A 27,705-nucleotide genomic window follows, 5' to 3' on the forward strand; every position below is an offset into this window, starting at 1 on the left:
GTTCATTGATTTTATTTCTCTTTAATCTCAGCAGGCTGTGAGGGGTTTGTCCTGGTGGAACAATGTAACATATGGGGGGACTCGCAGTGATCCCAATCAGACTGAAAACAGAGGCCAGCTGTGCTCCTGGCACTTCTGAAACAAGCTGAAAAGAAGTTAATTGCGGTGGTGGCTGCCACCCCTCTCCTCTGCCCCATCATCACTCCCCTACCCTTATGCATCCTGGCACCCATCCTGGGACTTTCCTGCAAATGCTCTGAGTTTGATCAGTTTCGGTCCTTCACTGGCATAGTAATGAGCATGATCAAAGCTGCCCCCATCCAGTCCTATGTCCAGCGTTTCTGTTTCAAGAAGGGATTTCCTGGCAAAACGCTCTTAATTCTTAACCACCATCTCTTCTCACCACGCCAGGCAGTCCCTCAGGCTCCCCTCACAGCTTGTGCATGGCAAAGACGGGCTGGGTGCACACACACGAAAACGCTGAGAAACCACGAGAAAAGCACCCAGTGATTTTTAACATAAACACTCAACACTATTTTTTCAAGTTTTTTTTTTGCCTAAATGTCAAGCAATGGAAGGGAAACTGATATGATACAGCAATTTGTATATGGGGTAAAAGGGGGAGTTCATAATCCACGTGAATCAAACTGTGTAATATGATGTATTATGAACTATGTAATGTTATGAACGACCAATAAAAAAAAAAAAAAAGAGTGGGAAAAAAAAAAAAAAAATAAAAAAAAAAAAAAAAAAAAAAAAAAAAAAAAAAAAAAAACCAGGGGATGCATTCCCTCCTCGCTGTTTCCAGCGCCGGCAGCTCCGCACTTGGACCACCAGGTGGCGCTCGTGCCCTTCCACCGGCCACGGGGACTCGTGGAGCAGGAAACAAAGATGGGGATTTGAATAAAAGCCTTCAAAAATGCAATTCCGAATTTCTAGCTTGAGCAGCGTGCGTGTAAAAATTCATGAAGATTGAATTTCGTTTCATGTATTTTTACTTCCGTGAAAAGAAAGGCAGGTGATTTCCTGACTGCGCCTACAGCTGTCTTTACAAAGGGGGTGCCTGGTTAAAGGAGGAGGGAGGGGCAGGTGGATGCCCAGCGGGTGCTTTGAGAGGCGGGGCCTCCCTCCCTGGTGCTGGGGACAGCTCCTGTTTTGCTGGGTAGCATCCTCTACATGCTCCAGAATGTAGGGCTAGCTGTGACAATCAGCGCTGCTTGCAGTGAGTGACATGAGTCACCGAAGGCACTTATTATTTTGATGAAACGCAGCACATTTCTTTCAACCCATAAAATCAAAGGTCTGAGAAAAGGCTGTTTTTCAGGGTGTAAACACTCCCCTTGTTTCCCTGGGATGGTGCATAGTGGTTAAGCCTCTGGGGCCTTTGTGCATTTTTCAGGCATGAGTGACACAGTGCTGGGTGGCAGACCCTGTTAGCGGATGCTGGACACAGGCCAGGGCATCTCAGCCTCCCAGGGAGGATCCATCTGGTGGAAGTTGGGCACCTTGTAACCAGGCTCTGGGCCAGGTCCACGCTGGGTGGCATTGGGAACCTAAGTGGGAGGAGCCCCAGGGGATGATGGACTGAAGTACTGGGAGCCTGGAACTTCAGACAGGGCTGGGGTCATCCACCCTGAGCTCTGGATGGCTGCTACTGGGCCACCCTGGGTTCACTTGTGTAGCCCCAGCATCTGGCGCAGTGCCTGGCACTTACCAAGTGTCCCAGGAGCATTTGTGAGGTACACACCTGGCGGATGAATGCAGAGGCCCCTTCCTGGGCTGGCTGGGGCTGCTGCTGAGCCTTGGGGCATGTGGAACGACTACCAAGGATGGGTGCTAGGTCATGTCAGCTCTCAGGGACCTGACATAGGCAGGGCAGCAGAGACGAGCCACCCAAGAGTTCATCAGGGCCCACCCCAGAGTGTGTCCATGTGCCAGGACCATATTGGAGTGGTCTCATGGTGTCTTTCTCTGTCCTTCCCTCCCTGCTGCCCTGCTAGAGCCAGTTTTTCCATGGTTGCCATGGCAACTTCAGCCTCAGTCACCGCTGAGGGTCAGCTGGGCAGTTGGGGCTTCTCAGGACAGGCCTGAGCAAGCAAGGGGCCTTAAACTCCCCCCAGCACCCCCACAGAAGGCAGGATTGGCAAAGACCAGGGGTGTGTGTCTCATCTCAAAGAAAGACAGGAAGATGGGATAAGACTTTTCTTCTAGTACAAGTATAAAAACTGCTCCCAGGGCAGATGCTCCCAGTCTGGCTGTGTGGTGGGGACTCTGGAGCAGGCAGAACCCTGTTACCACCCAAGTCTCCTGAGAACTTTGATATAACACATTGCTACTCATTCACCCTACCTCCTACCCAGGCACTGGTCTCTACGGGGTTACCAGCAAGGCTCCCGAAAGACCCGACTTGGAAGGCCTCTGGAGGCTTCCTGGGAGGGCACAGGCTGAAGAGGGCTGAGGGCAGCCCCAGGCTTTAGGCCAGATCAACCGGCCTGCATGTTTGTCAGGAGCCCCATAGTCAGGCCTCACAACCTTAGACTCGGGTTGCAGGACTGAACACCACCATCCATCCTCCAGCTCCTGTTGGGCACCCATGAATAGGTGCTGGGTCTGCTCTCTGCTCTCGTTGTCACATTCCTGGCTAGCCGCAGGGACCGGGGGGTGCATAGACTCCAGCCAGGTGGGAGTCGGGTACCTTCCTTTCCACATTCTCTTTATTCCAGGGCTTTTGAAGAGCAAGGAGTGGCTAATAAAGAGGCAGTGGGAATGCATGAGATGGCCAGACCCCAAATTCCCTGGGTCCAGGAGGAGCTGCAGAGAGATAACCATGCGCTACTTGGAAAGGGTTCCATGATTCGGGGTTGACCACCTGGCAAATCGTGCTCCTCTGGCACATGGAGGAGAATTCTGTGAGTATCACGCAGAAAACTTGCAGCCTGGACCGTAGCCCGGCTGTCCCACATGAGCCCTGTTAACAACAATGGTAGCGTTAGCACAAGAAGGGGGGCATCTGGGTACAGGGGTACGGTTCACAAGACCTTGGATTTACATAGCACCTTTATATTCTAAAAGGCCTTGCCTCGGTCCCTTCAGCAGTGGCTACACTGAGGGAAGCTTTAGGACTCAAATATCTCAGCACCTGCAGCGGAGCAGGGAAACCAAGGCGGAGGCCTAGAAATGATTTTGTGCAGACTCAGTGGTGTCCAGGGCTCTCTGCACTTCCCCGGGGCCCTCTGAGGTGGTGTGAGTGGGGTGCAGGCCCTCACTGGGCGTTCACTTTGTATTTCAGGATGTAGGAGTAGAAGTTGTGGTTGGCATTCTCTAGCACCATGACGTAGACTTCCTGGCAGCCGGCAGTGCTACAGCTGCCCTCCCAGTAGCCCTCGTGGTTCAGGGTCAGGGGCCATGTGTCCTGCCCCTTGACCAGGGCTTTGGCGATACCATGCAGCTTCAATTTGAATGGGACATTCCGGTTAGCGGGAAGCACGCCCGACAGAGGTTCCAGCAGCTCATTGTCCTGCCCCCAGTTGCCAAAGCTCTCAGGGAACACGGGCCAGTTCACCTTGGTGTTGGCGCAGCACAGGAGGTAATTGAAGACAAAGATGTAGTTGCCGGGCTCCTGCCTCTTCTTGACAAAGATCTTGAGGGCAAACTTGCCGGCATGGGGCAGCTGGACTTTCAACTCTGTCCTCTTCTCCCGGTGTAGCTGGAAGATGTAGCGGCGCTGGGTCTCCTCGGTGATGGGGCCATCATCTCCGTGTAGGGAAGCCAGCACGCTGATGCCCTCCTCCACACCAAAACTGATGGAGCAGCGCCCATCGCTGGTGTGGATGATGGGGTCAGGGTGGGAGGGCTTCACAATGCCCATCTGCTCCGAGAACCAGCTGGGGCCCACGGGCTGGTGAAGCTCAGCCGGCAGCCGGACACCCAGGTCCACGTAGTTGCACTTGATCGTGTACTCCAGCACTGAGCTATAGATGTCGGAGTTGCCTTTGGCAAAGATCTGCAGCTTGTGGGTGCCCATGGTGGGAGGGTACACGTCCAGCTTCATGCCGTTCTTCCTGAGGCTCAGCAGCCCATGCTCCTGTTTGCCATTGAGCATAAACATGAACAGCGTTGGAGCGCAGCTCTCAATGGTGATTGTGGCCTTTCCGTTCACTGTGGAGAGAAAGGCAGGGGTCAGGTGAGATGGGTCCAGCGTGTGCTTGTGTGCTGATAAATATGTAACAGCGAACTCTAACTTACTGTGTTTGCCCAGTTCTGTGGTGTAAATATTTCACCAAGATTGACTTGAACCAACCAAGGTGATGTTACTGAACATGGTATAGGCCAACTGGAAGAGTTCCCCTATCCACTTTAGGTGGATCTTTTAGAGAGAGCTGAGAGCAGGGGTCTCAAGAAAAATCTGCCTGCAGCTGTATGGGCTCTTCCTACCTATTTGATTCACATTAGATGAAGGTTGCCTGGAGTCTTAGCCTGGTTCCAGAGCAGGGGAGAGGGTCAAGGGACAGAAGGGCACCATCTTGTTCAAGTCCTGGGTCTTGCTTTCACACCACTCCTTCCAGTATCTGGTCATTATGGCTCAACAGCTCTCATGTCAACGCGGTCCCTTAAAAACTTTACTCTTGGAGACTGTGCCCAGAGGGTGAGGGTGAGGTGCTTCCCCTGCCCTACCCCTCCTTCTCACATAGGCAAACCTGAGCCATGTTTCTGGAATGGAACCTAGAAGACGCAGTGTGTGCACCTGAGGGTCTTTTGCATACCCTCTTCCTTGGTCTTTTCCCTTGCCCTGACATTTTTAACTCCTCTGTCCTGGTCACTGTTTTTAAGGAACAGGTTCCTGGGTTTTGCAGCCTGTGAGGACTCAACTACCTGCCTTCCCTGGCTCCCAGGACCACAGGGAGGGGCAGTGACTTCTCTGAGTCTTGCCTCACCCTCACTCAGAAGTTGACCCGCAGCCCCAGCCCCAGGATTCTCCTCAGCTCTGTCTTATAAGTGTGCACCAATGGAGCTCCTCCTCCCCAGCTCTGTCAGCGGGTGGAGACAGGCCATCTGATCCTTGCTCACCGTGAACCCTTCCCCCAAACCTGGCCAGACCTCAACTTCAAGGCTCAGCTGTTAAGAAGCCGGTTCTGACCCCTCAGGCGAACCTGAGTTCTCAGGAAGCTTCTGTCCTGACCCTGGCTCTCTTCAGAGAACTCATTAGGGTTGTAATCAATTCTGTGAACATTTTTGTATAATGTCTGTCCTCAGCTGTGATGTGGGGTCTTTGGGAAGGGCCTATTCTGCCATGTTTTAGAGCCTGGCCACATTGCCTGGCCCAGAGGGTTCTTAGCAAAGGAATGGAATGGCTGAGAGGCTTCTAGTAAAGGACTGTTGACCCCTCGGGGCCCTGGGTAGAAGGCATGGCGTTTTCCCACCCTCCAGGGCTCCTGCTTCCCTGTCCCCGTCTGTGCTCTCTCTCCCCCCTCTTGGGGTCCCCTTCCTTTCCTTCCTTTTTTGCCCCCCTCAGATTCCCTCTTCTTTCCCATCCCTACTCTTATGGTAAATTGCTACCATCAAGAAATATATTTTTTTTTGATGTGTATCACGAAGGTCTAGAATAAAGTTTTAGATGACTATAAATTAAGAAAATCTGGCATTCACAATCTTCTGTCTCGCTATGAGGCAAACTCAACTCAGGGACATTAGTTTGATGCTGTAGCCAGGTCGATTCTTTCCTGTGGCTCAATGACCCACCACAGACTGAACAGGCCTCCATCTGATGCAGGCACAGGAAACCGATTCTCAAAAGTGAACAGCCTCACACTGTTATTTTAGCAGCAGGAGCTGCCAGGCATTTGTGGCTGTGAAGAGAATGCAGGAGCTCAGCCTACTGGTTAAGGAGACCCCTGTGGGACAGGAGAGACAAGGTGCCACAGCTAACCTGAGGGCACGTGGGCTTCCTGTCTGCCTTCATGGCCCTGCAGAATGGGGTGAGGCTGGGGGCCCGCTCACAGGTCACCCTAACTGAGAGCCAATGTGAGATCAGTTCTCCATCCAGGACGCCCCCTGGTGGCAGTGCTTTGCCAAGATGTGGGAGGTGGGCCCACTGCTTTGTGAACCCTGCAGGATGCCCAGCTGCACACCTAGCCCTGGACCAGGCGCTGGGCCCTCAGGGTAGCATGAGAGACAGTCCTCTAGACAAAGGCTTTCGAGGCCTAGACCACAGTTCTGGCCCCTCAGGCTTGGCCCTCCATGCTCTGTAGAGTGTAAAACCCAGCTGCCCTGGCCCCTCTGGGCAGGTGAGAGGGCAAATGTCAGCCCTGGCCAGTTGTGGGAGATAGCTAGATGCACTGCCCTGGGCCCCAGGGAAGCTGACTGGAGAAGGCTGGATCCTTTGTCCAAAGAAAGGGGTTTCTGAGCCAGCCAGCCTGAGTTCTATGGAGTCTGCGGGGCTGGGGAGTGGAGGTTGGGGGCCATGCTCTCTCCTCCTCTCTCCTCCCACTGCCTATGACAAGTCCATAAGACCTGTCCTCCATCTCCTGCAACCCAGCACACTGGCCACCTCTCTAAGGCAGCCTTCCCTGCCTTCTGTCCTGGTGGAACTGCTTCTACCTGTCCAGGGGGAGCCCTTGCCCCTCACCTCACTGGATCGCCAATGACCCACAGATATCAGCTCTGTGGGGTCCAGACACGCTCCCTGTCTGAGCCCAGGAGAAATCAGCAGTCTGGTCAGCTTTTGTTGGGCTCCTGAGCGAGTGGGTGTCTATGGTCTAAGATAGTCCTGTCCTCTGGCATGTGAGCTGAGACAGAGGGCCCCCTCCAGGCCTGGTCCTGTGACAAGACAGGTTGTTTGTCCTGCTTTTAGGTGCTGGGTCATCTTCTGACATCCTTTTCTTATGCAAGTGTGAATGGGGGCTTCTGTCCTTGCCAATGTGACCTACAGCCATGTCCTGCCCTGATGGTCTTGGCTATCTGGTGCCCACACACCCATGTGCACATATGGGCTCTGGCTAGGGCCCTGCAGCGTGGCCTTCTAGCAGTACAGTGCAGATGGCTCTGTCCCTGCTGTGGGGCCCAGCCTGGCCACCTGCTTTGCGTTACCTGTTCTGATCATGGGAGTCTCTGGGTGGGCGCTCAGCATCCCCTTGTTGTAGAATTCGCTCTTGTGATACATGTTGTTCTCAAACTGCCTCAAAGACTGAGGAGGTTTTAGCAGTTGCCAGTTCTTATTGTCCGGGAAGTGGTCCTCGATGAACAGTGCGGGGTGGGTGAGGAAGTAGAATTCGTTGTAGCTGGAGGAGGAAGAGCTGGTCAGGAGCCAGGAGCGGGGAGTGGATCAACCACTCCCACCCTGCTCTGCAGGTAGCAGGGCTTATGGGGGGAACTTTGCAGGCTTCTTTTGATTGACACACTCACGGGAGGAACCCAATGGGAAGAGGTGCCATCTTTGTTCTGACTTGGCCACTGGACTTCTCAGTGGCTGCTTTTGGACATTGGAGCCAAAGCAGAGTCCCAGGCTCCTCTTAAGAGAAGGCCATGCTTGAAATTGTGGCCTGTTATGAATGGCCTAAGGTGTCCATGGGAGAGAAATGGTTCCCCTCTCAATGTCAAAAAGAAATTTGAAGAGTATAATGTAACCTGTGGACCAGGTGCTGGCAGTAGAGGTGTTGGGGGAGGGGGACAGAAGGCAAAGTGCTTGAACGTCCCACCTCCATGTCTCCCCATCTATGGGGACTTCTATGGCTCCTAGGGGCCAGCTAGAGGCTTTGAGGCCAGTGATAGGGACCAAGAGAAGAATGGGGAGGCTCATCCTGAGATGGGGGAGGCTCCTCTCCACCTAAGGAGACCAGCATTCAGAGCCTCAGAGGTGACGAGGTGTCTGTGAGCACATGAGCCCTGTGTGTCGGACATTGTGGGCACGTGACATGGGGTTTGTCACAGCGTGGGAGGGTCAGGACTGAAGCTGCAAAAACCAGAGAGAATGTTCTCATTTTTCTGAATAAAAAGGAATCTGAAGGCTGGGGATGTGGCTCAAGCGGTAGCGTGCTCGCCTGGCATGCATGCGGCCCGGGTTGGATCCTGAGCACCACATACAAACAAAGATGTTGTGTCCACCGAGAACTAAGAAATAAATATAAAATTCTCTCCCTCTCTCTCTCTCTCTTAAAAAAAAAAAAAAAAAGGAATCTTAGCCGGGCACAGTGGAGCACACCTGTGATCCCAGTGAGTTGAGAGGCTGAGGCAGGAGGACTGCAAGTTCAAAGCCAGCCTCAGCAACTACCGAGACCCTGCCTCAAAATGGAAAATAAAAAGGGCTGGGGATGTGGCTCAGAGGCCAAGCACCCTTGGGTTCAATCTCTGGGACCAAAAAAAAAAAAAAAAAAAGGAAAAAAAGGAATCTGAGCTGCTGATGGACATCATGATCCTTCAGAATGTGGCCTTAGGAGGAGGCCAGGGTCACCCAGAGCCCTTCAGGGTAAAAACAGTCCAGTTTGCAACCCTGCCATGATGCCCTACTATGGCCCACGGGGAGTCTGCACGACCCACAGGACTCCTCCCCACACACATAGCCCTTCTTCAGTCCAGAGAGGAGCCTGGCATGTGAGGAGGTAGTGGGAGAGCATGCTGGCATCTGGGCATGGTGACACGGGCTGGGCCTGAGTGGGACTGCAGACAGCTAAGGTGGCCTCTCAGCCCTACCCTCTGGACCCACGCTGGTGGTGAGTGAGGGAGGCCATGGGAGCAGTAGGAAGCCAGAGGAGGCACTTGTCTGTGGAGGGTGAGGTCACAGAAAAGTCTGGGCCCTCCCAAGTGGCCTAGAGCTGGCTCCTGTCACAGCCAGCCTCTCCTTCCATCCACCAAGCCTTCTCCACCTGTTGCCTCCTTCAACCCCATGTCTTCCCAGCCCACCATCCAGACACCCAGCAGGACAGAGAGTGGCACTCACAGGAAGGTGAACTTGGAGGTGGTAGTGTCCACCAAGCCGCTGCCCCACGTGCTGTCCACCAGGTGCCATCTCCCCTCCAGGTGCACAGCATTCCAGGCGTGGTCAAACTCGCCAGAGAAACTCTGCCCTGTCTGGTAGCCGAATCCCTTGGAGTAGCCGGGCACCGTCACACACTGCACGCCAGCGATCCTGGGGGGCGGGACAGGAGTCTGAGAGAGTCTCCTGCTGGGGCTGGTCCCCAAGTCGGACTGTCCGTGGCCCCAGGCTGCAGGTCCTTCCCGTCGTCCCTCCTTTATCCTGCCTCTCATACATTCACAAGTGTGCATCCTTGAGTGCTTTATCTTGGGGGTGGGGACAGGCAGACTCAGTGCTGCCTGATCTTGCCACTGCAAACTGGCTGTAGTCCCTCCCGTGAGACTGTTCAAATCACTTCTGAAATGTCTCCCTAGAGCCTGCTTGACACGATCCGCCACTAGCTCTTCCACAGGAGAAAAATGAGGCCAAGAGTAAAGATGGTCTCAAGAATGGAACCAGGGAAATGATGATGTCCTTGTAAGGGAGGTGAAGAGAAGCTGGAGGAACCAGTGTCCTTAGGGAGAGCTGGTCATGAAGGCAGGAGAAAGCTGACCCCTGCCCCCCTGGCTAACCTTTCCAAATATATCTGCAGGCAAGCTGGTCTCTGCATGCTGGCCTATGGAGCCCTGACCAGTTGCCAGTTCCTCTCAGGTCTGATGGACAGGTCAGTCCTCTGTGAACATCATGGTGCATGAAGATCATTCACAGACTGTCCTGGCCACCAGGTTGGTGTTCCCCATAGCTGTCTTGGGAGGAGTGGAACTGCTGAGCAGTGTTAGCCTGAGCTTTGGGGTCCTTTTGGCAATGTTCACATCCTCGATAGCACCACTTTCTGGAAGCCTAGACAGTGGGGAATGGGTGTGGATCACCTCTGGAGACCACAGAAAACCAGGCATTTGGAGCTAAAACTCATGAGGTCCAGGCCTGGGCTATGAAACCACCAAAAGCAAGACCTCTGACCATCCCGCCATGCCAGCTGGCCTTCCTCCCCAGCAGCCCTGCATCTCACATGGCTGCCCAGGGATGGACTGTGTGGATAATTCCATAGCCAGTATGACCCAAGGGTACTCCATGCCAGCCCTTCTGAGGTTTTCTTGCACTTGTAGAAAATTGTTGTAATAAATGCCCATATCTACAGATGTGCAGGGTGCCCCTCAGATGGGGCTCCTTTGGCATCTGACAAGCTGCCCAGCCCTCCACACAGTGCTGGTCCTGCAGACCTCTCAAAACTGAGTTTGCAGCTCAGGACTTTAGCATGCCCAAAGTTTCAGGAGGGTGGCCCTCTGGGGGCCTGGGCCAGGTCCTCTCATGGACCAACTCCGTAGCTTTAGTTGCTCTAAATAATAGGGCCATGGGCTCTCAGGGTAGTGGGATGAAATTGTCATGCATGTACTATAAGGACAAGGAGAATTTTCCCTGGGAAAACAAACATTGAATTAAAAGTTAGCAGAATATCAGTAATATTAAAAATTACTGATCGAGAGGTTGAGTCAGAAGGATGGCAAGTTTGAGGCCAGCCTCAGCAACTTAGCAAGACCCTCAGCAGTTTAATGAGAACCTATCTCAAAAATAAAAAGGGACTGAGTTCAATCCCCAGTAGCTTCCCCCCCCCAAATTATCTATACATCATTTGTTGAGAGTCACTGAGGTAAAATGTGGTGTCCTGAAGGTGAGCTGATTTTATTTTCCCTGTCCTCCATGTTACCTCATGTGCATATAATGATTATGTTAACACATTGGCTTTAACCCTCCTCCAACTGCAGGCTCCAGGCCACTCATGCTGAGGTTCCTTAGAGGCCTGGAAGTTTGGCAGCCTCTGTCCTCGATCCACAGTTTTATGAAAGGAGGTCAAGTCTCCTTGGCTCTCCAGAGACCCTGGTGCACATATACCAGCTGGGCCCTGTGGGAAGGACTTTGGGAGCCTTTGTAGGCACCCACTGGCTGACAGACCCTGATGGCAGAATTTTCTACTGGAAAAGGTAAAAAATGACTTCCAGAGCAGAAGGGCTGCCCAGAGGCAAGAGGAGCCCATGGGAGAGGAGAAGGAGCAGCACCCACACTTGGAGAGCCAGTGACCTCATTTCTCTGCAGCAGAGTGGAAGACAGCAGGCTGTGCTGAGGGGATGCTGGGCTCAGGATAGGGAGCCTGTCTTATTGTCTTAGAGAAGAACATCAGCAGAGAGGGTGTGGCATGCAAAGCCAGAGGGGTGGCGTGGAGGGGTGGCGTGGAGGGGTGGCATGGAGGCATGGGTGGGGGAGTGGGCCTTCCATAGGAGACAGGGCCCCTCTACTCAGAGGTTGGTTGAGGGGGAAAAAAAACGCTGTAAAAAATATTTAGGGAGGTAGGTTAGTACTTGTGACATAATGCTAAAACTCTACAATCAGTGCAGTGTCTGCGTGTGGGTAAATATGTGCATGCATGGAGAGCAGGGGCCAGTGGAATGAGAGAGATCCAGGGCAAATGTCACCAGATCTCCTGATAATGGGATGATGGGTGATTTTAATTTTCTTTTAAAAATTTCTCTATATTTTCTGAATTTCAAATAACAATTATGTGTTATTTTTAGAATTGGGAAAAAATCCATAAATACTACTGAAAATTATATTCTTCAGTAAATGATTTCCCACTGTTACGTAGAGGTCTGTGCTTAGGAATTTCCAGCATGTCGTGGAGGGATGGATGAGGGAGCCCTGGGAACCCTGGTGTTTAGTGAACGGCTCATTTTGCATTAAGGTAAACTGATCTGTGAAGCTCTGGGCAAACTGCTTGCTGATGCTTGTTCCATTCAGAGCCACCTGGGGACAAGGAAGGAGGAGGAGCATTTGGGATCCACATAATCTCCAGGTGTTGGTGCAAGCTGGAGATGTGGGCAGCTTGAGGTCCCTCTGCGAGAAGCTGTGTCCCCAGGAGTGTGCCCAGGGTGACACCCACCCACCAAAGGGGTGAAGTGGAGAGAGGGTCTGAAGAACCACGTGGGGAGCAGTAGTGAGAGCCTCCCCGACCATGGAAAGGGCTGGAAGTAAAACTAAGTGGCGGGGACATCCACCCGGACTGCTCCAAGCTGGAGGGGGTGGCTGGTCATCAGGCCTGGCCAGGAAATCAGGGTTCTACTCGCAGGTTTAATGGTTGCCTCCAGTGTGACCTTGCCAGACTCATGATGGGCAAAAAGAAAGTTGGCATTAAATGATCTCCAGGGGGTGATTCTCCTCTGACAGCGCAAGGAGAGTCTGGGAGGGCCATGGGGAATGCCTGTGGCAGAAAAAAATGAAAAAAGAGAACTCAGCTGTAAGCCACACATTGCTTGACTATGACATGAGCATATTTTATTATCTGGCAGCCGCGTGCAAGGTGAAGTGGGCAAAGGAAGTTATAATGTAAAATAGTGCTGATAATCCATAGTTTTCGCGCAAAAGAAAGTACTCCCTATGTATCAAATAATAATTGCAGAACTAGTAGGAATTTTGTGTCTAGCCTCTGGTTGCTAGTCACAATGACCCATGACCCTTTCCTGTCATCAAAAGACCACTAACTAGCCACGGGTGGTGGTGCATGCACACTACTGGAAGCCCAGCTGTTGGAGGAACTGAGGCAGGAGGATTGCAAGTTCAAGGTCAGCCGGGGCAACTAAGCAAGACCCTGTCTCAAAATAAAAAATAATTTAAAGAAATGAAAGACCACTAACTATATAAATTACGTACCAAGAACTGAAGCAGGCACCAGGAGATCATGTATAGCATGGCATCACGTGACACAACACAACACAATCACATAATAAAAAACTCCTCCAATGAAGCTCAGTGGCTGCCCAAGAGTGGTTCATGGTGGGAGGAGGGTAGATCTTTGAACTGTCACTAAAATGCCAGTGTACAAGCAGATCCCCAGGGAATTTACTAGAGGTGTGATCACAGCCAACAGGAGCTGGGAGAACGTGGTAGGACGGACCAGCTCGAGAAACATCTCCACCTGCTGAAGAGCTCAACCAGCTCTTCAGAGCTAGAGCTCCCAATATCACCCAAGGCCATCTACAACCATAGGCTGCAGAATCTTGGTTTTTACTTTTGACAGTCTTTCCAACCCCCAAAGCAGGCTGCACAGCATGAGGCTGATGTGTATCTCAAGCCGAAAAGGAAACAAGCAGGCAGGAAGCCCCAGGAAACTTCCAGAGGATCCAGAGAAGCTGCAGTCCAGTCTCCAGCAAGTGCCAGGACACAACCAGAGGAACTGTGAGAGCAGGGGTCCCTGAGGCTGCAAAGAACTAGGTGGCCACTCAATATGGCTTGATAGAGATGGATTGAACACAAGTGCAGGTAGACAGAAGGCAGTGTCATTAGCTGGATCCCTAAGGTCACTGCAGGTCTGAGTGCATTATCCTTATTTTAAGAAGATGGGTGTTTCCCAGCTTAGTGCGGCATATCCTCAGGTGTTAACGGAGCAGGTGTGTGGAGAGGTCAAGATGATGAGATGGTCCAGGACCTGCCATAGGCATCCTATGACACTGCTAGAGCCATGTCACTGCCAGGCTCCAGGAACAGTATGGTTGAAGGTGGGCAGGCAGGGTGCCCTGCACCCACTGGGCTCTGACCAACTCTCCCAACTCTGATCATCTTTGCCAGGATGTCTGAGCCAATCAGGAAAAAAAGGGAGGGGTGGAGGAACCATAGCTGTAGGTGAGGCAATGAAACATGCTTTTTTCTTCTGCCATTTTGTTGAAAATAGTGCAGTTTCTGTACTCAGCAGGACAAACAACCCTTGGCTTATCTTTCACAATGTACGTAATTGATTTCTCTGCAAAATTGACAGGTGCTATGAAAGACCACTAACTATATAAATGTCCCCTCTTTCCCCTTTTCTTACACTACCCTCCTGGCTAGATCAATAACTCCCAATGATAACCTCACTCAAAGGTATGTAGAGCTCATGACATATGACCTCTGAGGCCTCCTCTCCAATAGGTGACCAGTCAGTTGTTCAGAGAGAGAGGCTGCCTGGCCTGGGGACACAGAGTGAGCTAGTGGCTGAAGTGAAACTGGGATGCAGTTGTCCTGAGGCACAGATCAGGAGACTTTCTGTTGCATCAGGCCTTTGGTAAAGTTTTGAACTTTTGTCTTCACCTGTGAACTTGTGGGTGGTGGGTTGAGTGAAATTAAAGCTGGTTTGTTAAAGAGATATAATTCACCTTTGTATCAGAAGGGTAGAGGGAGTTTAGATGACCCTTTCAGGAGGCTTTCATGACAAAGGGAGATTTGCAATAATTTAAATTTATCCATCTCCTGGGGAATCCGCATCTCTCAGGAGGCTTAGATGGCTACTTCCTGTCTTTGGGGGCATTTGGATCCAAGTGGTGCTTTAGGACCTCGGCGGGGATGTCATGCTGACCAGAAGCAGCCATCTGAGTATGCATGCCTCTGCACTTGCTCTCCGTGGCAACTGGAGGATGGATGGAAAGCCAGATGACATTGGATTGGTGACTCAAAGCCTTGGACTAGCCATAAGCTCCTGGTTATCCAAAATCTCTGGAAATCTGCTAGCTGGTGGTGCTAGAGCAAATTTACTAGAGGCTGACTCAGTAGCAGGAGCCTAGGGAATTAACCTCGGCCCCTGCAAAGAATTAGGTAGAATCAATTCAGGCTGTGGGCCGTCAAGGTGAAAGGGAAGAGATTAACATTTGACAGAGAATCAGAAAGCAACTGAACCAGCAATTATTAGCAATAGCACTAACGGAAACAAAAAAACCAAAACGTCATGTCTAGAACTTGAGAAAGACAATGAGGAAATGAATGACGCTATAAAAATCTCTGAATTCACCTCCAAATTACTTTATTAAATCAGTCTTTAATGAGACCATTACAAGGAGGCGGACTGCCCTGGTAAGAAGTAATGATGGTCAGGTGGGTACAACTCTTGCTAAAAGGCCACCCTGTCAACCAATGAGGGATAAATCAGCAAGTGTGGATTGCATGTCTTCAGTTGTTAAGGAATTAGCTGATTAATTTACAAACCTTTGGCAGTTATTTCAGAGGTAAAGGGAATTGAGAAAGTGAGGCATGGCTGGATTACTGACCTTTAAGGCAGAAGTTAAAGGAATTTGGGGGAATCTGTGAGCTATTTCTGCACATCCTGGGCAGCAGTGAGGAATGTTGTGCCTGCTAACTGCCAGGTTGAAACTAACTTTAAGTGATGCAAAATGTTGGGATGGATTTTAATGATTGGCTGTGGGCCAGAATACGGCCCCTGCTAAGCATCTGGATTGGGCCAAAAGCTGACAGTTTCACTCAAGACAAGTGTCAATTTTCTTGAGTCTATGTGGGCTGGCGCAGTCTGTAGGAAAGTTCCACAGAACGAAAAAACTCCAATACTCAAGAAAGACAGGACTTGTTTAAAAACAGCAACTCCAAAGTCAGGTGACCCAAATCCCGAACTGCACGGCCTCACTCAGTCCCACAGTCCTGCCAGGTAGGCAGTATGGCTCCCCAGGTACAGATGGGAAGACTGAGGCCCTGAGAGGTTCAGTGCCTTATCCAAAGGAACAAAACAAAGAGGTGGTCAAATGGGGACTGGAACTCAGGTCTTTTTGGCTTCGAATCTGGGACTCCTACAGCATGCTAGAAAGCATGTACTAGATAAAGAAGCATTTCTCTTAGACTTAAAAAAAAAAAACCAAACTAACCAACCCACTGTTTTCAAATTCACAAATCAGATGAAAATGATCATATTGTGAAAGCCTGGGAAAGAAGGTGACAAATTGCTAGACACAGTGGAGCTAAAATCAGATTGGTAGTTATTTCTTATGAAAGAGAATACACAAGGGGCTGGAGGTGTAGCTCAGTGGTACAGAGCTTGTCTTGCAGGTGTGAGGCACTGGGTTCGAGTCCCAGCACCATATATAAATAAATAAAGGTCCATCAACAACTAATAAAAAATATATTAAAAAAATATGCAAGTGTGCCAGGAATTGCCCTTCATTTCCTGACATCTTGTAAATACTTATTGAGGGCCTACTGTGTCTAGGATTCTGAGATGAGTGTTCACAGGGAGGCAGGAAGAGAGGGGGCTAAAAAGATCCCCAAAGTCACATAAGAGTTCTAAGGCATAAAGGAGAAATGAGTACAGCAGCGCCTAGACACACAGAACGAAGCCTGGGAAAGAAGGTGACAAATTGCTAACAGCGTTATCTCTAAGTGGTGGCATTCGGAGGCACTTAATTCTTTTTCTGTTCGCTTTGTGCACTTTATAGATCTTGTACAATGAATAATTTTTTTAAAAAATTGAAAAAGTTATTAAATGAAATCATAAAGCAATGCACGAGCTGGCGTACAAGGTATAGGCTGAGGGCCTCCGGGAGGGGAAGGTGCTGTGGTCCCAGGGTGGGGCCTGGAAAGAAAGAAAGGAGCGGGCAATAGTGTGATGTCAAAGGGTGCAGGGGCTGGAGAGAGGGTTGAGGTCAGATTCTGGAGGACATTGTAGGACAGTGTGAGTCGTTAGTGGAATTCAGGAACCCAGGCTCAGGGCAGCCTGGGGAAGGGAGGTGGGTGAGGATCCAGTTTCCTGGAGAGGGCATGTGAGTAAGGGTCTGGGGGTGGCAGTGAGAACATGGAGGAGTGGAGAGGGCTACACTGGCGGGGTAAACAGGGGTGGCCAGGGTGACTCTCTGCACCCTCAATTACCCTGGTGTGTCAGAGGTGGGCTTGGAAGGGAGGGAAGCGGGGAGTGGAGCTGGTAAGGAGTTTGGAACATCTCGGAGGCCAGGTGCATGTCTGTGTTTTGTGCGGGGTCAGGGGCTGGGGGGCAGGACAGTGGGCGAATAGGTTGCATCTCCACTATGAGCACCCTGCAGCTGCCTGAGCCAGAGTGAGGCATCATAGCCGCCTGCCTGTGGACTGTTTGCTGCTGCTTGGTGTGGTAAATCTCCACCTGCAGTCCTGGTGCCTGGCACCTGGGTGTGGGAGCAGCTTTACTCTCAGAGGCCTGCAGTGACACAGGCAGCCAGGCATTCCTTTCCTGGGGTTAGGGCTCTCTGGAGGTCCCAGGACTGGCTGTTTCCTATGAGAACACAGCACACCTCAGAGACGGAGTCCCCGGAAGCTGTGGGGGTTGGCCGTGTTCTCCGAGCCTTGATCAGTCTTGAGTTCACTGGGAACTAGCAAAAGCCCATCTCCCACTCAGGCCAGTAATCTGGTCATCCGCTCACTCCCAGAGCCCTGGAAATAATGCCCCAAGACCCCTAGAGAAGCTATTTCCTGCTTGTTCAGCTTTCCATCTGACAGATCTTTTCAGGTAGAATTTCTGTTTCTCCCAAGCGAGGACCCCGTGCCAGCCCAAAGGACAGCCTTTCCTAGTCCCCTTGGTGCCAGCAGCCACATCCTTTGTTCCCAGGCCTGCCATTCTTTAACCTTCAGCTGCATGGAGAAGGGAAAAGGCAGAAAAAAGGGCCTTTTATAACCAAATTATCTCTGTGCATTCATTTGCCATTATGTTAATGCCTCACAAAGCCCGGCAGATGGTACAAAGTCAATTATGTTGGTGTTAAAAAGGGAGAAATTGACCTTTTCAGGACTCACTTGGATTCCAGAGCAGAGTTTGCAAACTCAGGCTTCCGGGCCTGGCATGTGAGCCAAGGCACACAGCTCTTTGGAAGAAGGAGAAGGATGGGGTCGGGTGGTCAGCCCGGAGACTCCTGTCCCTTGCTGGCCACCTGTCATACCTGCACATTCTTTCGAAGAGGCCAGCATAGCCGTCACAGTTGGTCTTCTGGGTCCGCAGAATGTCAGTGGGCTTGAAGGCCTGGCGGTCCTTCTCCTGGGCAGCCTCAACGTCGTACTCTGGAGGGCAGAGGAGGGGACAGTGAGGAACCAGCGCGGAGCCCGGTGCAGAGGTGAGAGGAGGCCTCACCTCCTGTGGATGGCCCCCATCCAAGCGGTGCTCTGGGCACCTGTGTGGGGAGCGGGCCAGTGGGTTGAAGGGAGCCAGGCCCCCAGAGCTAGCCAGGCCTGGGAAATGGCACCTTTTGTGCAGGCAGCAAAAGGATGAGCAAGACTAAAGCAGAGAGGCACTTGGCTCTCAGGCCTCTGATGAGGGCTGTGTGTGCCAGAAATAATAAATAAAATAAATAAAGGGTCTGTTTCTGCTCCTGGCATTGCTGGAGGGGTTGGGATGGGAGGAGGCGGCTTCATGGCTCTATGCTCAGACCTTCTGCCTATGTCAGGTGAGTTCATCCTTTAAGCTGCCTCCAGAGAACCATGCAAAATCCTCATGGCAGCAGGTCAGGGAGGGCCTGGCTGCTCCTCCTGTCAAAGGACTCACTCCCTGCCGTCCACTCTTTTATTTGTGCTTTCAACAATCCTCCAGGGGCAGCCTCTGCTTGCAGCCTCCCTCTGGCTTGGTTTGCCCTGCTGAGGCCCCAGGCTGTCCTGTGGAGAGCTGTGGGCAGCAGCACAGGACCAGGTCCTCTGAGACGGCCCTTGGAGACTGGACTGAGACCAGTGGCCAAGGTCATCAGCATGGAAGCAGGGAGCAGGAAGCAGGGAGAGGAGAGCCTGCCCTTTCTGGCACGGGTACTGGATGAAACCTCTGGGTTGCAATGACTTCAGGTAGCTGGGACTCTCCTCAACCACTGGCCATCCTTCTTGGAGATCACTTCCTGTCCTGGGTTGTTCTCTCTGTGGAGCAGGGTCACGGGGAAGCCAGGACCAAGGGAAGGCTGCTGCTGGGTGAGGGGCCTCCTTGGTTAGTCTTTGGCTACTCAGTTCAGCCACGGGGAGTCCTCCTCCCCTACCTTCAACTCGCTCTGCACATACCAGTGATTGGATGGGAACAGGGGGCTACAGAGAGTGATGTCTAGGGTTCTAGAGCCAGTGTGCTACACCATGAACCTACCTATGTGGTGGCAGATCCAGATCCAGATGGCGCGGACCCTTTCCAGATCACTGTGGGCCTCCTGGAGCAGGTCACTCACCAGCTCATCCAGGCCACTCTTGACTGTCACCTGGGGAACAGGAAAGGTGTGCTGCATTAGGGCCTGGAGGAGGGTGGGGGAGGCCAGCACCTGCCACCTGCAGCCAGGGCTGCTAGGGAAGCCAGAGCCGAGGTACAGAAGGACAAAGGCTGGTTGAGTGGTCAATTGCATGGACACGGGGGTGCTGGGCAGGGCAGGGGTGCTGGGCAGGGCAGGGGTGCTGACCAGCTGAATCACCAGCCCCAGAGCCACCACGGGCTTTTCTGTAAAGATCTCGGGACCAGACAGGTGGGCTTCTGGGAGGCTATAGCAGCTTCTAGTTATGATGAATACTTCTAGAAACCATTTATGAATTCATCCTAAATCCAATCAAAATTCTAGAAGCTCTTTTGGATGAAATGAAGAAGTCAATCCTCAAGTTCATGTGAGGTTACCAGAGATTCTGAGTAGTCAAAGCCAATTGTGCAAAAGAAAGAGCAAGATGGATGGACTCACTCTTTCCAGTGTTACTACTTACTGTAAAGCTAATCAAAACAGTTTGGTGCTATCGTAAGAATCATATAGACCAGTGGAATAGAACTGAGAACCCAGAAGTAAACCCACACATCTATGGCCAATTGATTTTTTTTTTTTTAAGAAAGAGAGAGAGAGAAAAAATTTTTTTAATATTTATTTTTTAGTTTTCGGTGGACACAAAATCTTTATTTTATTTTTATGTGGTGCTGAGGATTGAACCCGGCATCCTGTGCATGCCAGGCGAGCGCGCCACAGCTTGAGCCACATCCCCAGCCCGCCAATTGATTTTTGACAATTTTTCCAGTAGGGGAAAGAGTAGTCTCTTTAACAAACGGTGAGAACAACTGGATTTCTACTGCAAGAGAATGAAGCTGGACTCTACCTGACACCCTGTATAAAAATCCAACTTAAGATGGATCAATGACCCAAATATAAGAGCTGAAGCCAGAAAACTCTTAGGAGAAAACATTGGGGTTCATCATTATGACCTTGGATTTGACAATGGGTTCCTTGATAGGATGTCAAAGACCCAAGCAAAAGAAGAAGAAATAGATTAAATTGGAGATCATTAGAATTAAAATTTTGTGAACTTTAAAAAATATTGTTAGCTAGGCAAGATGGCGAACATACATAATCCCATGTGTGCTACTTGGGAGGCTGAGGCAGGGGGATTACAAGTTGGAGGCCAGCCTTGTTGACTTAGCAAGAAGGGCCTGGGATGGAGCTCAGTGGTAAAGTACCCCTGGGTTCAATCTCTAGTATCCCTAAAAATAATAAGTGTGAGCACGATTGTGGAATAATAGGAACCCTGACACTTTACTGGTGAGAATCCCAAGTGGAGCAGCTGCTGGAGACAACATTGTAGTGATGATGGGTCTGAAAACTGAGCAGAGAATGAGCAGATGATCCAGCAATTCCCCTCCCAGAGAGATCCCCCAAGAACTGACAACAGGGGACTCGGACAGATACTCATCCACCTATGTTCACTGCTGCATTAATTCATGAAAACCAAAAGGTGGAGATAACAGAAGCATCCACCCAACACAAAATGTGGCACAGGCACACAATGGAATATTATCCAACCCATAAAAAGGAGGAATTAAATTCCATGCATGCTACAACATGGTGCCAGATGAAATAAGACACAAGGACAGCTGTTATGTGATTTCACTTAAGCGAGATAGCCAGAAGAAGCAAATTCACAGATGTAAGCAGAGGTGACCAGGGGCTAAGGAGGGCGTTGCTTAATGAGTAAAATGTGGGACATGGGATGTGGCATTGCTTAATGAGTGCAGAGTTTCTGCTTGGGATGATGAAAAGGTTTTGGAGATAGATGGTGGCAATGATTATGCAACATGTGAATGGAATTAATTAATTAATATTAGTGAATTTTCCACTTGAAAATTTATGAAATGAAGCCAGGCATGGTGGTACATGCCTGTAAATCCCAGCCCCTTGGGAGGCCGAGGCAAGAGGATCCCAGGTTTGAGGCCAGTCTCAGCAATTTAGTAAGTCCCTGTTCCTAAAAGCAACTTTGCAAGACTCTGTTCCTTAAAAAAAAAAAAAAAAGAGCTGGGGATGTAGCTCAGTGGTTAAGCACCCCTGGGTTCAATCCCTGGTTGCTCCCCTCCAAATGAATAAAATGGCAAATTTTATGTTACATATATTTTATCATTAAAATAATAATAATTATGATAAAAGAACAAATGAGCTTTTCTTCAGAGAACTTCCGAAAAAGCAGCCCTGACCCTGTTCAACCCTTGAGAAAGGGTGGAGCAGCTCCTGCCTGGGGCCTATGTAGGTGTCAGTAGGTGTCCCATAAGTGTCCATACCTGGCCTCAGGGGACTCCCTGACTTGCTTTCACCTGAGCGGTTCCATCACTTACTTGGGAACTCCCAGGCCCCACCCTCTGGGCACTCCTACCACGCTGGTGCTTTGACCTGGGAGGGAGGGTGTCTGAGGAGGGTGGGGCACTTGGTAATGGCCACCGGAAGTGGGGTGGATGAGACAGTGCACAGTGCCCAGAGCCCAGCCAAGGCTGGAGAACAGTGGGTGGCCCAGAGGGAGCCAGGAGGAGCAGTGCCCCACCCTCCTTGGACCCTGGGCCCCACCCCTTCCCCACTTGGGGCCCTGGCAAGGCCTAGGCCTCCCGTGAGGCCAGGAAACACTTGCTTTCTGATGAGGTCCTGCTCCTCCAGGTCTCCTGCCTTTGCAGGGACATGGCTTCCTCAGTCAGTGTCCTTCCTTTTCTGGGTCCCCACATCTTACTTCCTTCCTGGCTGCCTATGTCTTCCTGCTCTTCTACCTTAGAACGCCCTCGTAATCTCTTTCCCAGTCCTGCCACAGCTGGCCTCCCTTCTCTGCCAGCCTCCTGAGGGTCTACTTTTACCTTCTGTTCTATCCTTCACCCACTAGTCAGAGAGCCCTCCAGTCCCCTCTGAGGGGGCACTTGAGCTCTTCCTCTTGCCCTCCCACCCTCCTCCAGACATGCCTGGGGTGAAACCATGGCAGCTCATGCTCTCAGGGCTGAGCACTGCTGTGGTCAGTGGCTCTCACCGTCTGCATCCGTGCCCGTCCCCCACCCTCTCCATCCTTTCCTCCATGGGCTGCTGGCAGAGCTCAGCAGCAGTGATACCCAAATGGTCAGGGCCAGGACACAGCAGGGCTGGCCAGAGGGGCCTGCCAATGGCCAGCTCTGGGGTGTGCCACCTGGGTGGACGTATCAGGATGGTGGGCAGGGTTGGGATGGAATGCCTTTGGTCCTAGGCAGGGCCCTTGGGATATCCAAGGCTGTGAAAAGGCACCTCTGGGCCATCCAACCAGGTGACTCAGGGTATGTTCGGGAGGAGCCCAGGTTGGGGAACTCCAAGTCAACTTTGGGGGCCTTTGGCTAGAGGGGCCGTCCCCCCTACCTGTGAGGCATAGGTGTCCAGTTTTTCAAACTGCCGCAGGTCCAGAGGCATGGATTTCAGGCTGGACCGGTCCCAGGGGTAGGCTGGAAACACAGAGAGGCTGGATCAGTGGCTGAGACCCACTGAGAGGGTTGCCTGGACCAGGGCTCACTATCTCTTTGAGGAGTTGTGACTGCCCAATCTTTAACACAATTCCCAAGAGCTGTATCTCCTAGAAGGGTTCTTTGGTAAAATTAGTTTGAGAACCAGGGCAATTCCTCTCGTCCTCCTGGATATCCACGGGGAACACAGGCCTACCTGCAGACCCTGGCAAATCAGCATTCAAGAGACCGGCTTCACCTCGGTTAATCCAGCAACCCCCAGACATGTTGGTAAGGGAATTTCCTTCTTCCCACTATTTTTCTACAGATTCTTGTGGGGAATGTCTAGATAGTGCTGCTAGCTCCTGACCAACGCAGGGACACAGGGTCAGCGCCATGGCCGTGTGCTGGGTGAGGTACTGCAGAGCACCCCGTGGGTAGGAGGGCATAGCAGGGCAGACCATCTGGGTCCCGTAGGGTGAGGTGTGTTTGGCTTCCTTCCTTGTCCATGCCCAATTGGAGGCTGGAACACCCCAGAAAACCAACTGTAGGTGGAGATATTCAGGTGGCCAGGTGCTCAAGGTACTATGAGGAAATCCCCAAAGGAGGCTGGGCCCAGAGACACAGGGAAGAAAGGCAACTCAAGACTGATGCTGACCAGGCCCAGCAGCTGCCCAGGCTTCCCCACTGGACACAGGAGAGCTCCAGGCAGAATTGGGAGACAGTGTTGGGACGGAGAGCTGGAGCTCACAGCACCAACTCCTGTTCCCATTCACTCCTCTGTGCCTGTTACCCCTGGGCAGAGGGACATGGTAACCCTGGCAGGGCCTTGCTGGAGCTTCCCCATGTCTCAATTCCTTCCTTCCACAGACACTGGCTCCTGCCATTGTCTGATAGGAGATATCGAGGTGACCTAGGTGAATACGATGTGGACTTACACATTTAAAAGGTTCCACTCATGACAGCTCTCTCCTTATCCCATTTAGAAGAAGGATGGCATTTCTAATATGGGATTGAAAACCCTGTCTATTAGTTTTACTCTTTCTTGGTTCCATTTTGCAGTATTTATTATTTTACACTGAAGAATATCCACAATGATTCGCGTCTCACTAACTCTATCTTCTGAGCAGATTATATAAATCCAAATATGACTTTGCATAAATACATTTAATATGCCAGTTGCATTAACTAAATGGATCTCATTTTAAAGCAAAACAATAGGGAGAAGGGCAGAATGCATTGAGCCTTAGAGGACATCTGGTCTACCATGTGGGAAACTGAGGCCTAGGGATGTCAGGTGGGGAAAGCAGGATTCCAGCCCAGAGGGTCTCTCATCCTACCAGTGTTTCCTCCCCTGCCTTAGTTTGCTTATTCACATGTCTCCTGCCTTATAGACATTTGGCATTCAGTTTTAAAGTTACCATGATTCTGAACTGTTTTTATCGTTTCCCATAATGGACTGCTTTGGTGTCGGAAAGGGTTAATCTTCAGCTTTGGGATGACATCTGAGATACAAGCTTTTTCTCTCTTCTCCTTGTCCATGGCAGACATACTTAATCAATCATGACACTCTTCCTTTCAAACCCAGAGGTGACCCCAGATGCTCAGTGTCCCTGGAAGCCCCCCCGGAAGCCGTTGCCAGTTGACTGGTGATTGTCTCATGAGGCTAACTCAATATGTTCTCTCTCGAGAATCCCCCTGGAGAGGGGCCTGGAACTTACCATGGGCATCTTTCCCTCCAGGTTGCCGGGGTCTCATGTTTCCATTTTTATCACCTTGTAAACCTACAATATCCCAAAGGTCAGAAGTAGAGACATTTAATAAGAAATAGGAATGCAAGCTCTGAAGATGTCTGTGTGCAGATCCTTAGCTTCTAACCCTCTGCTTCCATCTCCTTTTCATAGGCCCCTTGTTCCCGTCTCCACCCACTGCCCAATGGCTGCTGAGATTGCTGTGAACTTTCTTGTGGGGCAGAGGCAAGTATGGGAACCAGGGAGTGCATGACAGAGCTGCAGTCTGTGAGCAGAGCCAGAATGTGCTCTGGCTTCAACACTTTGGATGATGCCATGGTCCCCCTAGAGCCTGACGTTCCTGGCCACCCCATGCATTCTCCCGCCATCTTGGAACATGGCTGCAGATGCTGAGAGTGTTGCTAGTGTCCTCCAGATAACCCGAGGAAAAGAACTATCCATGGGTAAAAATGAAACTGAAAGAGGCAGTTTGTATGGACCTTGGAACCTAGAACCTTTGACAATGTGATCATCAAAGAGCAGCTGAATCTTATGAATTCAGGGTGGTTAAAGAAGAATGCTAGGGGCTGGGGATATGGCTCAAGTGGTAGAGCGCTCGCCTAGCATGCATGAGGCACTGGGTTCGATTCTCAGCACCACATTAAAAACAAAATAAAGATATTGTGTCCACCTAAAACTAAAAAATAAACATCTTAAAAAAAAGAAGAATGCTAGCCAATAGTTGTCATATCCACAAGCAAAAGGAAGGGAACATTTCCTTCTGATTTGAAACCAGGTCAGGAAGATGTGGGTCTGTCCACATGGAGCTGGGGGTGGGCATGTCAAGGTAACTGTAAAATCTACGTAGGTGGGTAAATATTACAACAGAAGTTTGCAAATGTACACAGGTAATTTTGAGAAATAGTAGTCCTGTTGTTTCTTACATCTACATTTTGTTTCCACCTATATCCTGGGATGGAATGGTGGGGGTTCAAAAGAGTAGCTAGCATTTATTGTGCACTTTCTATGCCTGGCGTGGGCCTTATTTTTACCATCTCTTCTGACCTCACAGTGATCCTAGGGGGAGGTTTATGTATTTTCTTTTTCTTGCAGATAAGAAAATTGAGTTCAAAATACAGGGTAAGCCATTTGCCCAAGGTCATACGTCTGAGAAATGGATCCAGCCAGTGGCCTCCCGGGCTTCCCTTTCCACACTGGGCTGGGATCCTGAATACTGAGGACTGCAGGGCCCGCTAGCCTTGGGGGACTGTGGCCTATTGAGTGGACGTGGGAGGACTGAGGCTCAGTTTTCTGTAGCATCCTTTCCCTGGCCTTCTGAGGCCTCTGATTAGCCATGAGATGGACAGATAGAGGAAGAAGAAAGGATCAGAGAAGCCACTGTGGTCCTGAATATGGCCTGTGTACATGGCATTGAGCACTAAGTTAAGATCACGGGCTTCAGAAACAGACCTGGGTTCTGACCTACTTCCTAAATGGGTAACTTGGGCAGTTATTTTGACTTTCTGAGCCTCTGCTGATCTAAAAACAAAACAAAACAAAACAAAAAAACCAAATGGGGGTAATTTCAGTTTATACCAAAGGGCTACAAAGTTAATGAAGTATTCAGCATTGTACACGTCGTTGCTTAGACAGACAGAAAATGGTATCTAAAAACACTAGCAACAACACTCTTGTAATGGCAGGTACCTTCAGCCACCTACCTGGTGTTACCCAGGCCTAATTCCAGAGACAGAAGAACCGTGGAAGCTGGGTGGGCAGAGAGAGTATCCCAGGAAGACGTTGTCATGGCTCTCTGCCTTTTCCCAGTTTGCAAGCTCAGGCCACTCTTCCCCATCCCTCGGAAGATACCCAGGCTGCAATCTGGCCCACCCACTGCCCTCAGTGGCCCCTGCTGCCCCTCCACCAGCAGCAGCCCTGTACGTACGTACGTTTAGCCAAGGAGAACTTCTTGAGGAACTGGGGCATGGCGTCTCGAGGGTGGACCTCCACGGTCAGCTGGGTCCCTGAAAAGGAGCAGGAGGTGCTGTTTTCAGCCAGGTGCTGCCAGGAAGGGCGTGCTGCCCTGTGACAGATGTTTGAACAACAAACACCATTTGTTTTAGAGCTTTCTTCTGAATATGCAAGTAATTCCTGTTTCTATAAAAAAAAAATGAAACAACATACTAAGCAGACAGTTTCTGGGTCTAGGCAAGATGGATTATGCACACTCCACCTCCTGTTTCCCACCAGAGGCCACTGTCCATTCTGGATAGAATGCACCGGGAAACCACCTGCAGATCCTGTGAATCAATGGTAGAAGGCAGATGGAGCAGAAGATCAGGATTGAAAGAATCACCAAACCGGCACTGAGTCTATTTCTCTTGTCCTCTCTGGCATCACCTTGATTGGACTGAAAGGCATCCTGAAGCCCAGAGCTTCACAGTGGGTAGCCCATACAGGGTAGATCTGTAGAGCACCTCAGAGATTTCAACCTTATATTACTTAGCAGAAGACTCAAGAAAAATCTCAATTTGAAAAGGAAAAGATAATCAAGAGCTGTCAATCCCATGATGATACAGATTCAAGTCAGACAATGACTTTAAAGTAGCCATGACAGTCATGCTCCAAAAAGCAAGGGCAAACAGTTTTGAAACAAACAGAAAGATACAAAGTATTAGCAAATAAACCAAAGATGTAAAGAAGAAATGAAGAGAGATGATAGAACTGAAATATAAAATAGTTTTAAGAAACTTCCAGATTTGCTCAAGAGGACAGGGGAGAGTCCGAGATCTTGAAGATAAAGCAACAGACACTATTCAGTTTGAACAATGGAAAAAGGTGAACAATGCCTCAGGGATTTATCAGATAGGAATCTAATAGTCTAACACTCATGTCAGAAGGAAAGGAGAAATAATGTGGTGCAGAATAACTACTGGAAGAAATAACAAAAATTTCCAAAATTTGATAAAAGGCATAACTTACATATTCCAGAAACTTAGCAAATCCCAAACAGGATAAATAAGGAAATCCAAGTCCAGACACATTATAATCAAACTATCGAAGGCAAAAAATTATTTAAAGTAGACCATGAAAAATAATACATTATGTATAGCATTGCTGCAGTTTTCTTGTTAGAAACCAGGTCAGAGGGATGTGGAACATTTTAAAAATGCAAAAAGAAATAAACTGTCAAAGCAGAATTCTATATCCAGTAAAAATACCATGGAAGAATGCAAGTAAAATAAAGACATTCGTAGATAAAGCAATACCAGGAGTTCATTAACAACAGACTTGCTCTAAAAGAAATTCTAATGGAAGTTCTGCAGATGGAAGAGAAAAGTTGCTAGAGGGAAACTTGGAAGAGGAGTAAAATTGGTAAATACCTACATAAATATATCAGCCAATTCCTCTTAAATTCTTTACCATGAATGATGATTGAGAGCAATAATCCTAACATTGTTTAATAGGTTTTCAGCATATGTAGACATAAAATACATGATAACTAC

The 27,705-nt window shown here is 50.1% G+C and overlaps 1 protein-coding gene across 1 annotated transcript in view; it reads right to left on the reverse strand.

Annotated features, from left to right (window-relative positions):
• Window positions 1–769: 769 nt before the first annotated feature.
• The window catches only part of Ky (kyphoscoliosis peptidase), a 45,207-nt gene continuing 18,271 nt past the window's right edge, over window positions 770–27,705 (reverse strand). The window contains exons 4-11 of the mRNA XM_026383799.2: window positions 26,149–26,223; window positions 24,191–24,253; window positions 22,390–22,472; window positions 18,882–18,990; window positions 17,710–17,827; window positions 8,933–9,121; window positions 7,087–7,277; window positions 770–4,158 (exon numbers count right to left, since the gene is read on the reverse strand). Of these exons, the coding sequence (XP_026239584.1) occupies window positions 3,263–4,158; window positions 7,087–7,277; window positions 8,933–9,121; window positions 17,710–17,827; window positions 18,882–18,990; window positions 22,390–22,472; window positions 24,191–24,253; window positions 26,149–26,223 (1,724 nt within the window). The 3' untranslated portion in view covers window positions 770–3,262. The remainder of the gene's footprint in view (window positions 4,159–7,086; window positions 7,278–8,932; window positions 9,122–17,709; window positions 17,828–18,881; window positions 18,991–22,389; window positions 22,473–24,190; window positions 24,254–26,148; window positions 26,224–27,705) is intronic.

Source organism: Urocitellus parryii, chromosome 2 (assembly GCF_045843805.1).
Source record: "Urocitellus parryii isolate mUroPar1 chromosome 2, mUroPar1.hap1, whole genome shotgun sequence".
NCBI lineage: Eukaryota > Metazoa > Chordata > Mammalia > Rodentia > Sciuridae > Urocitellus > Urocitellus parryii.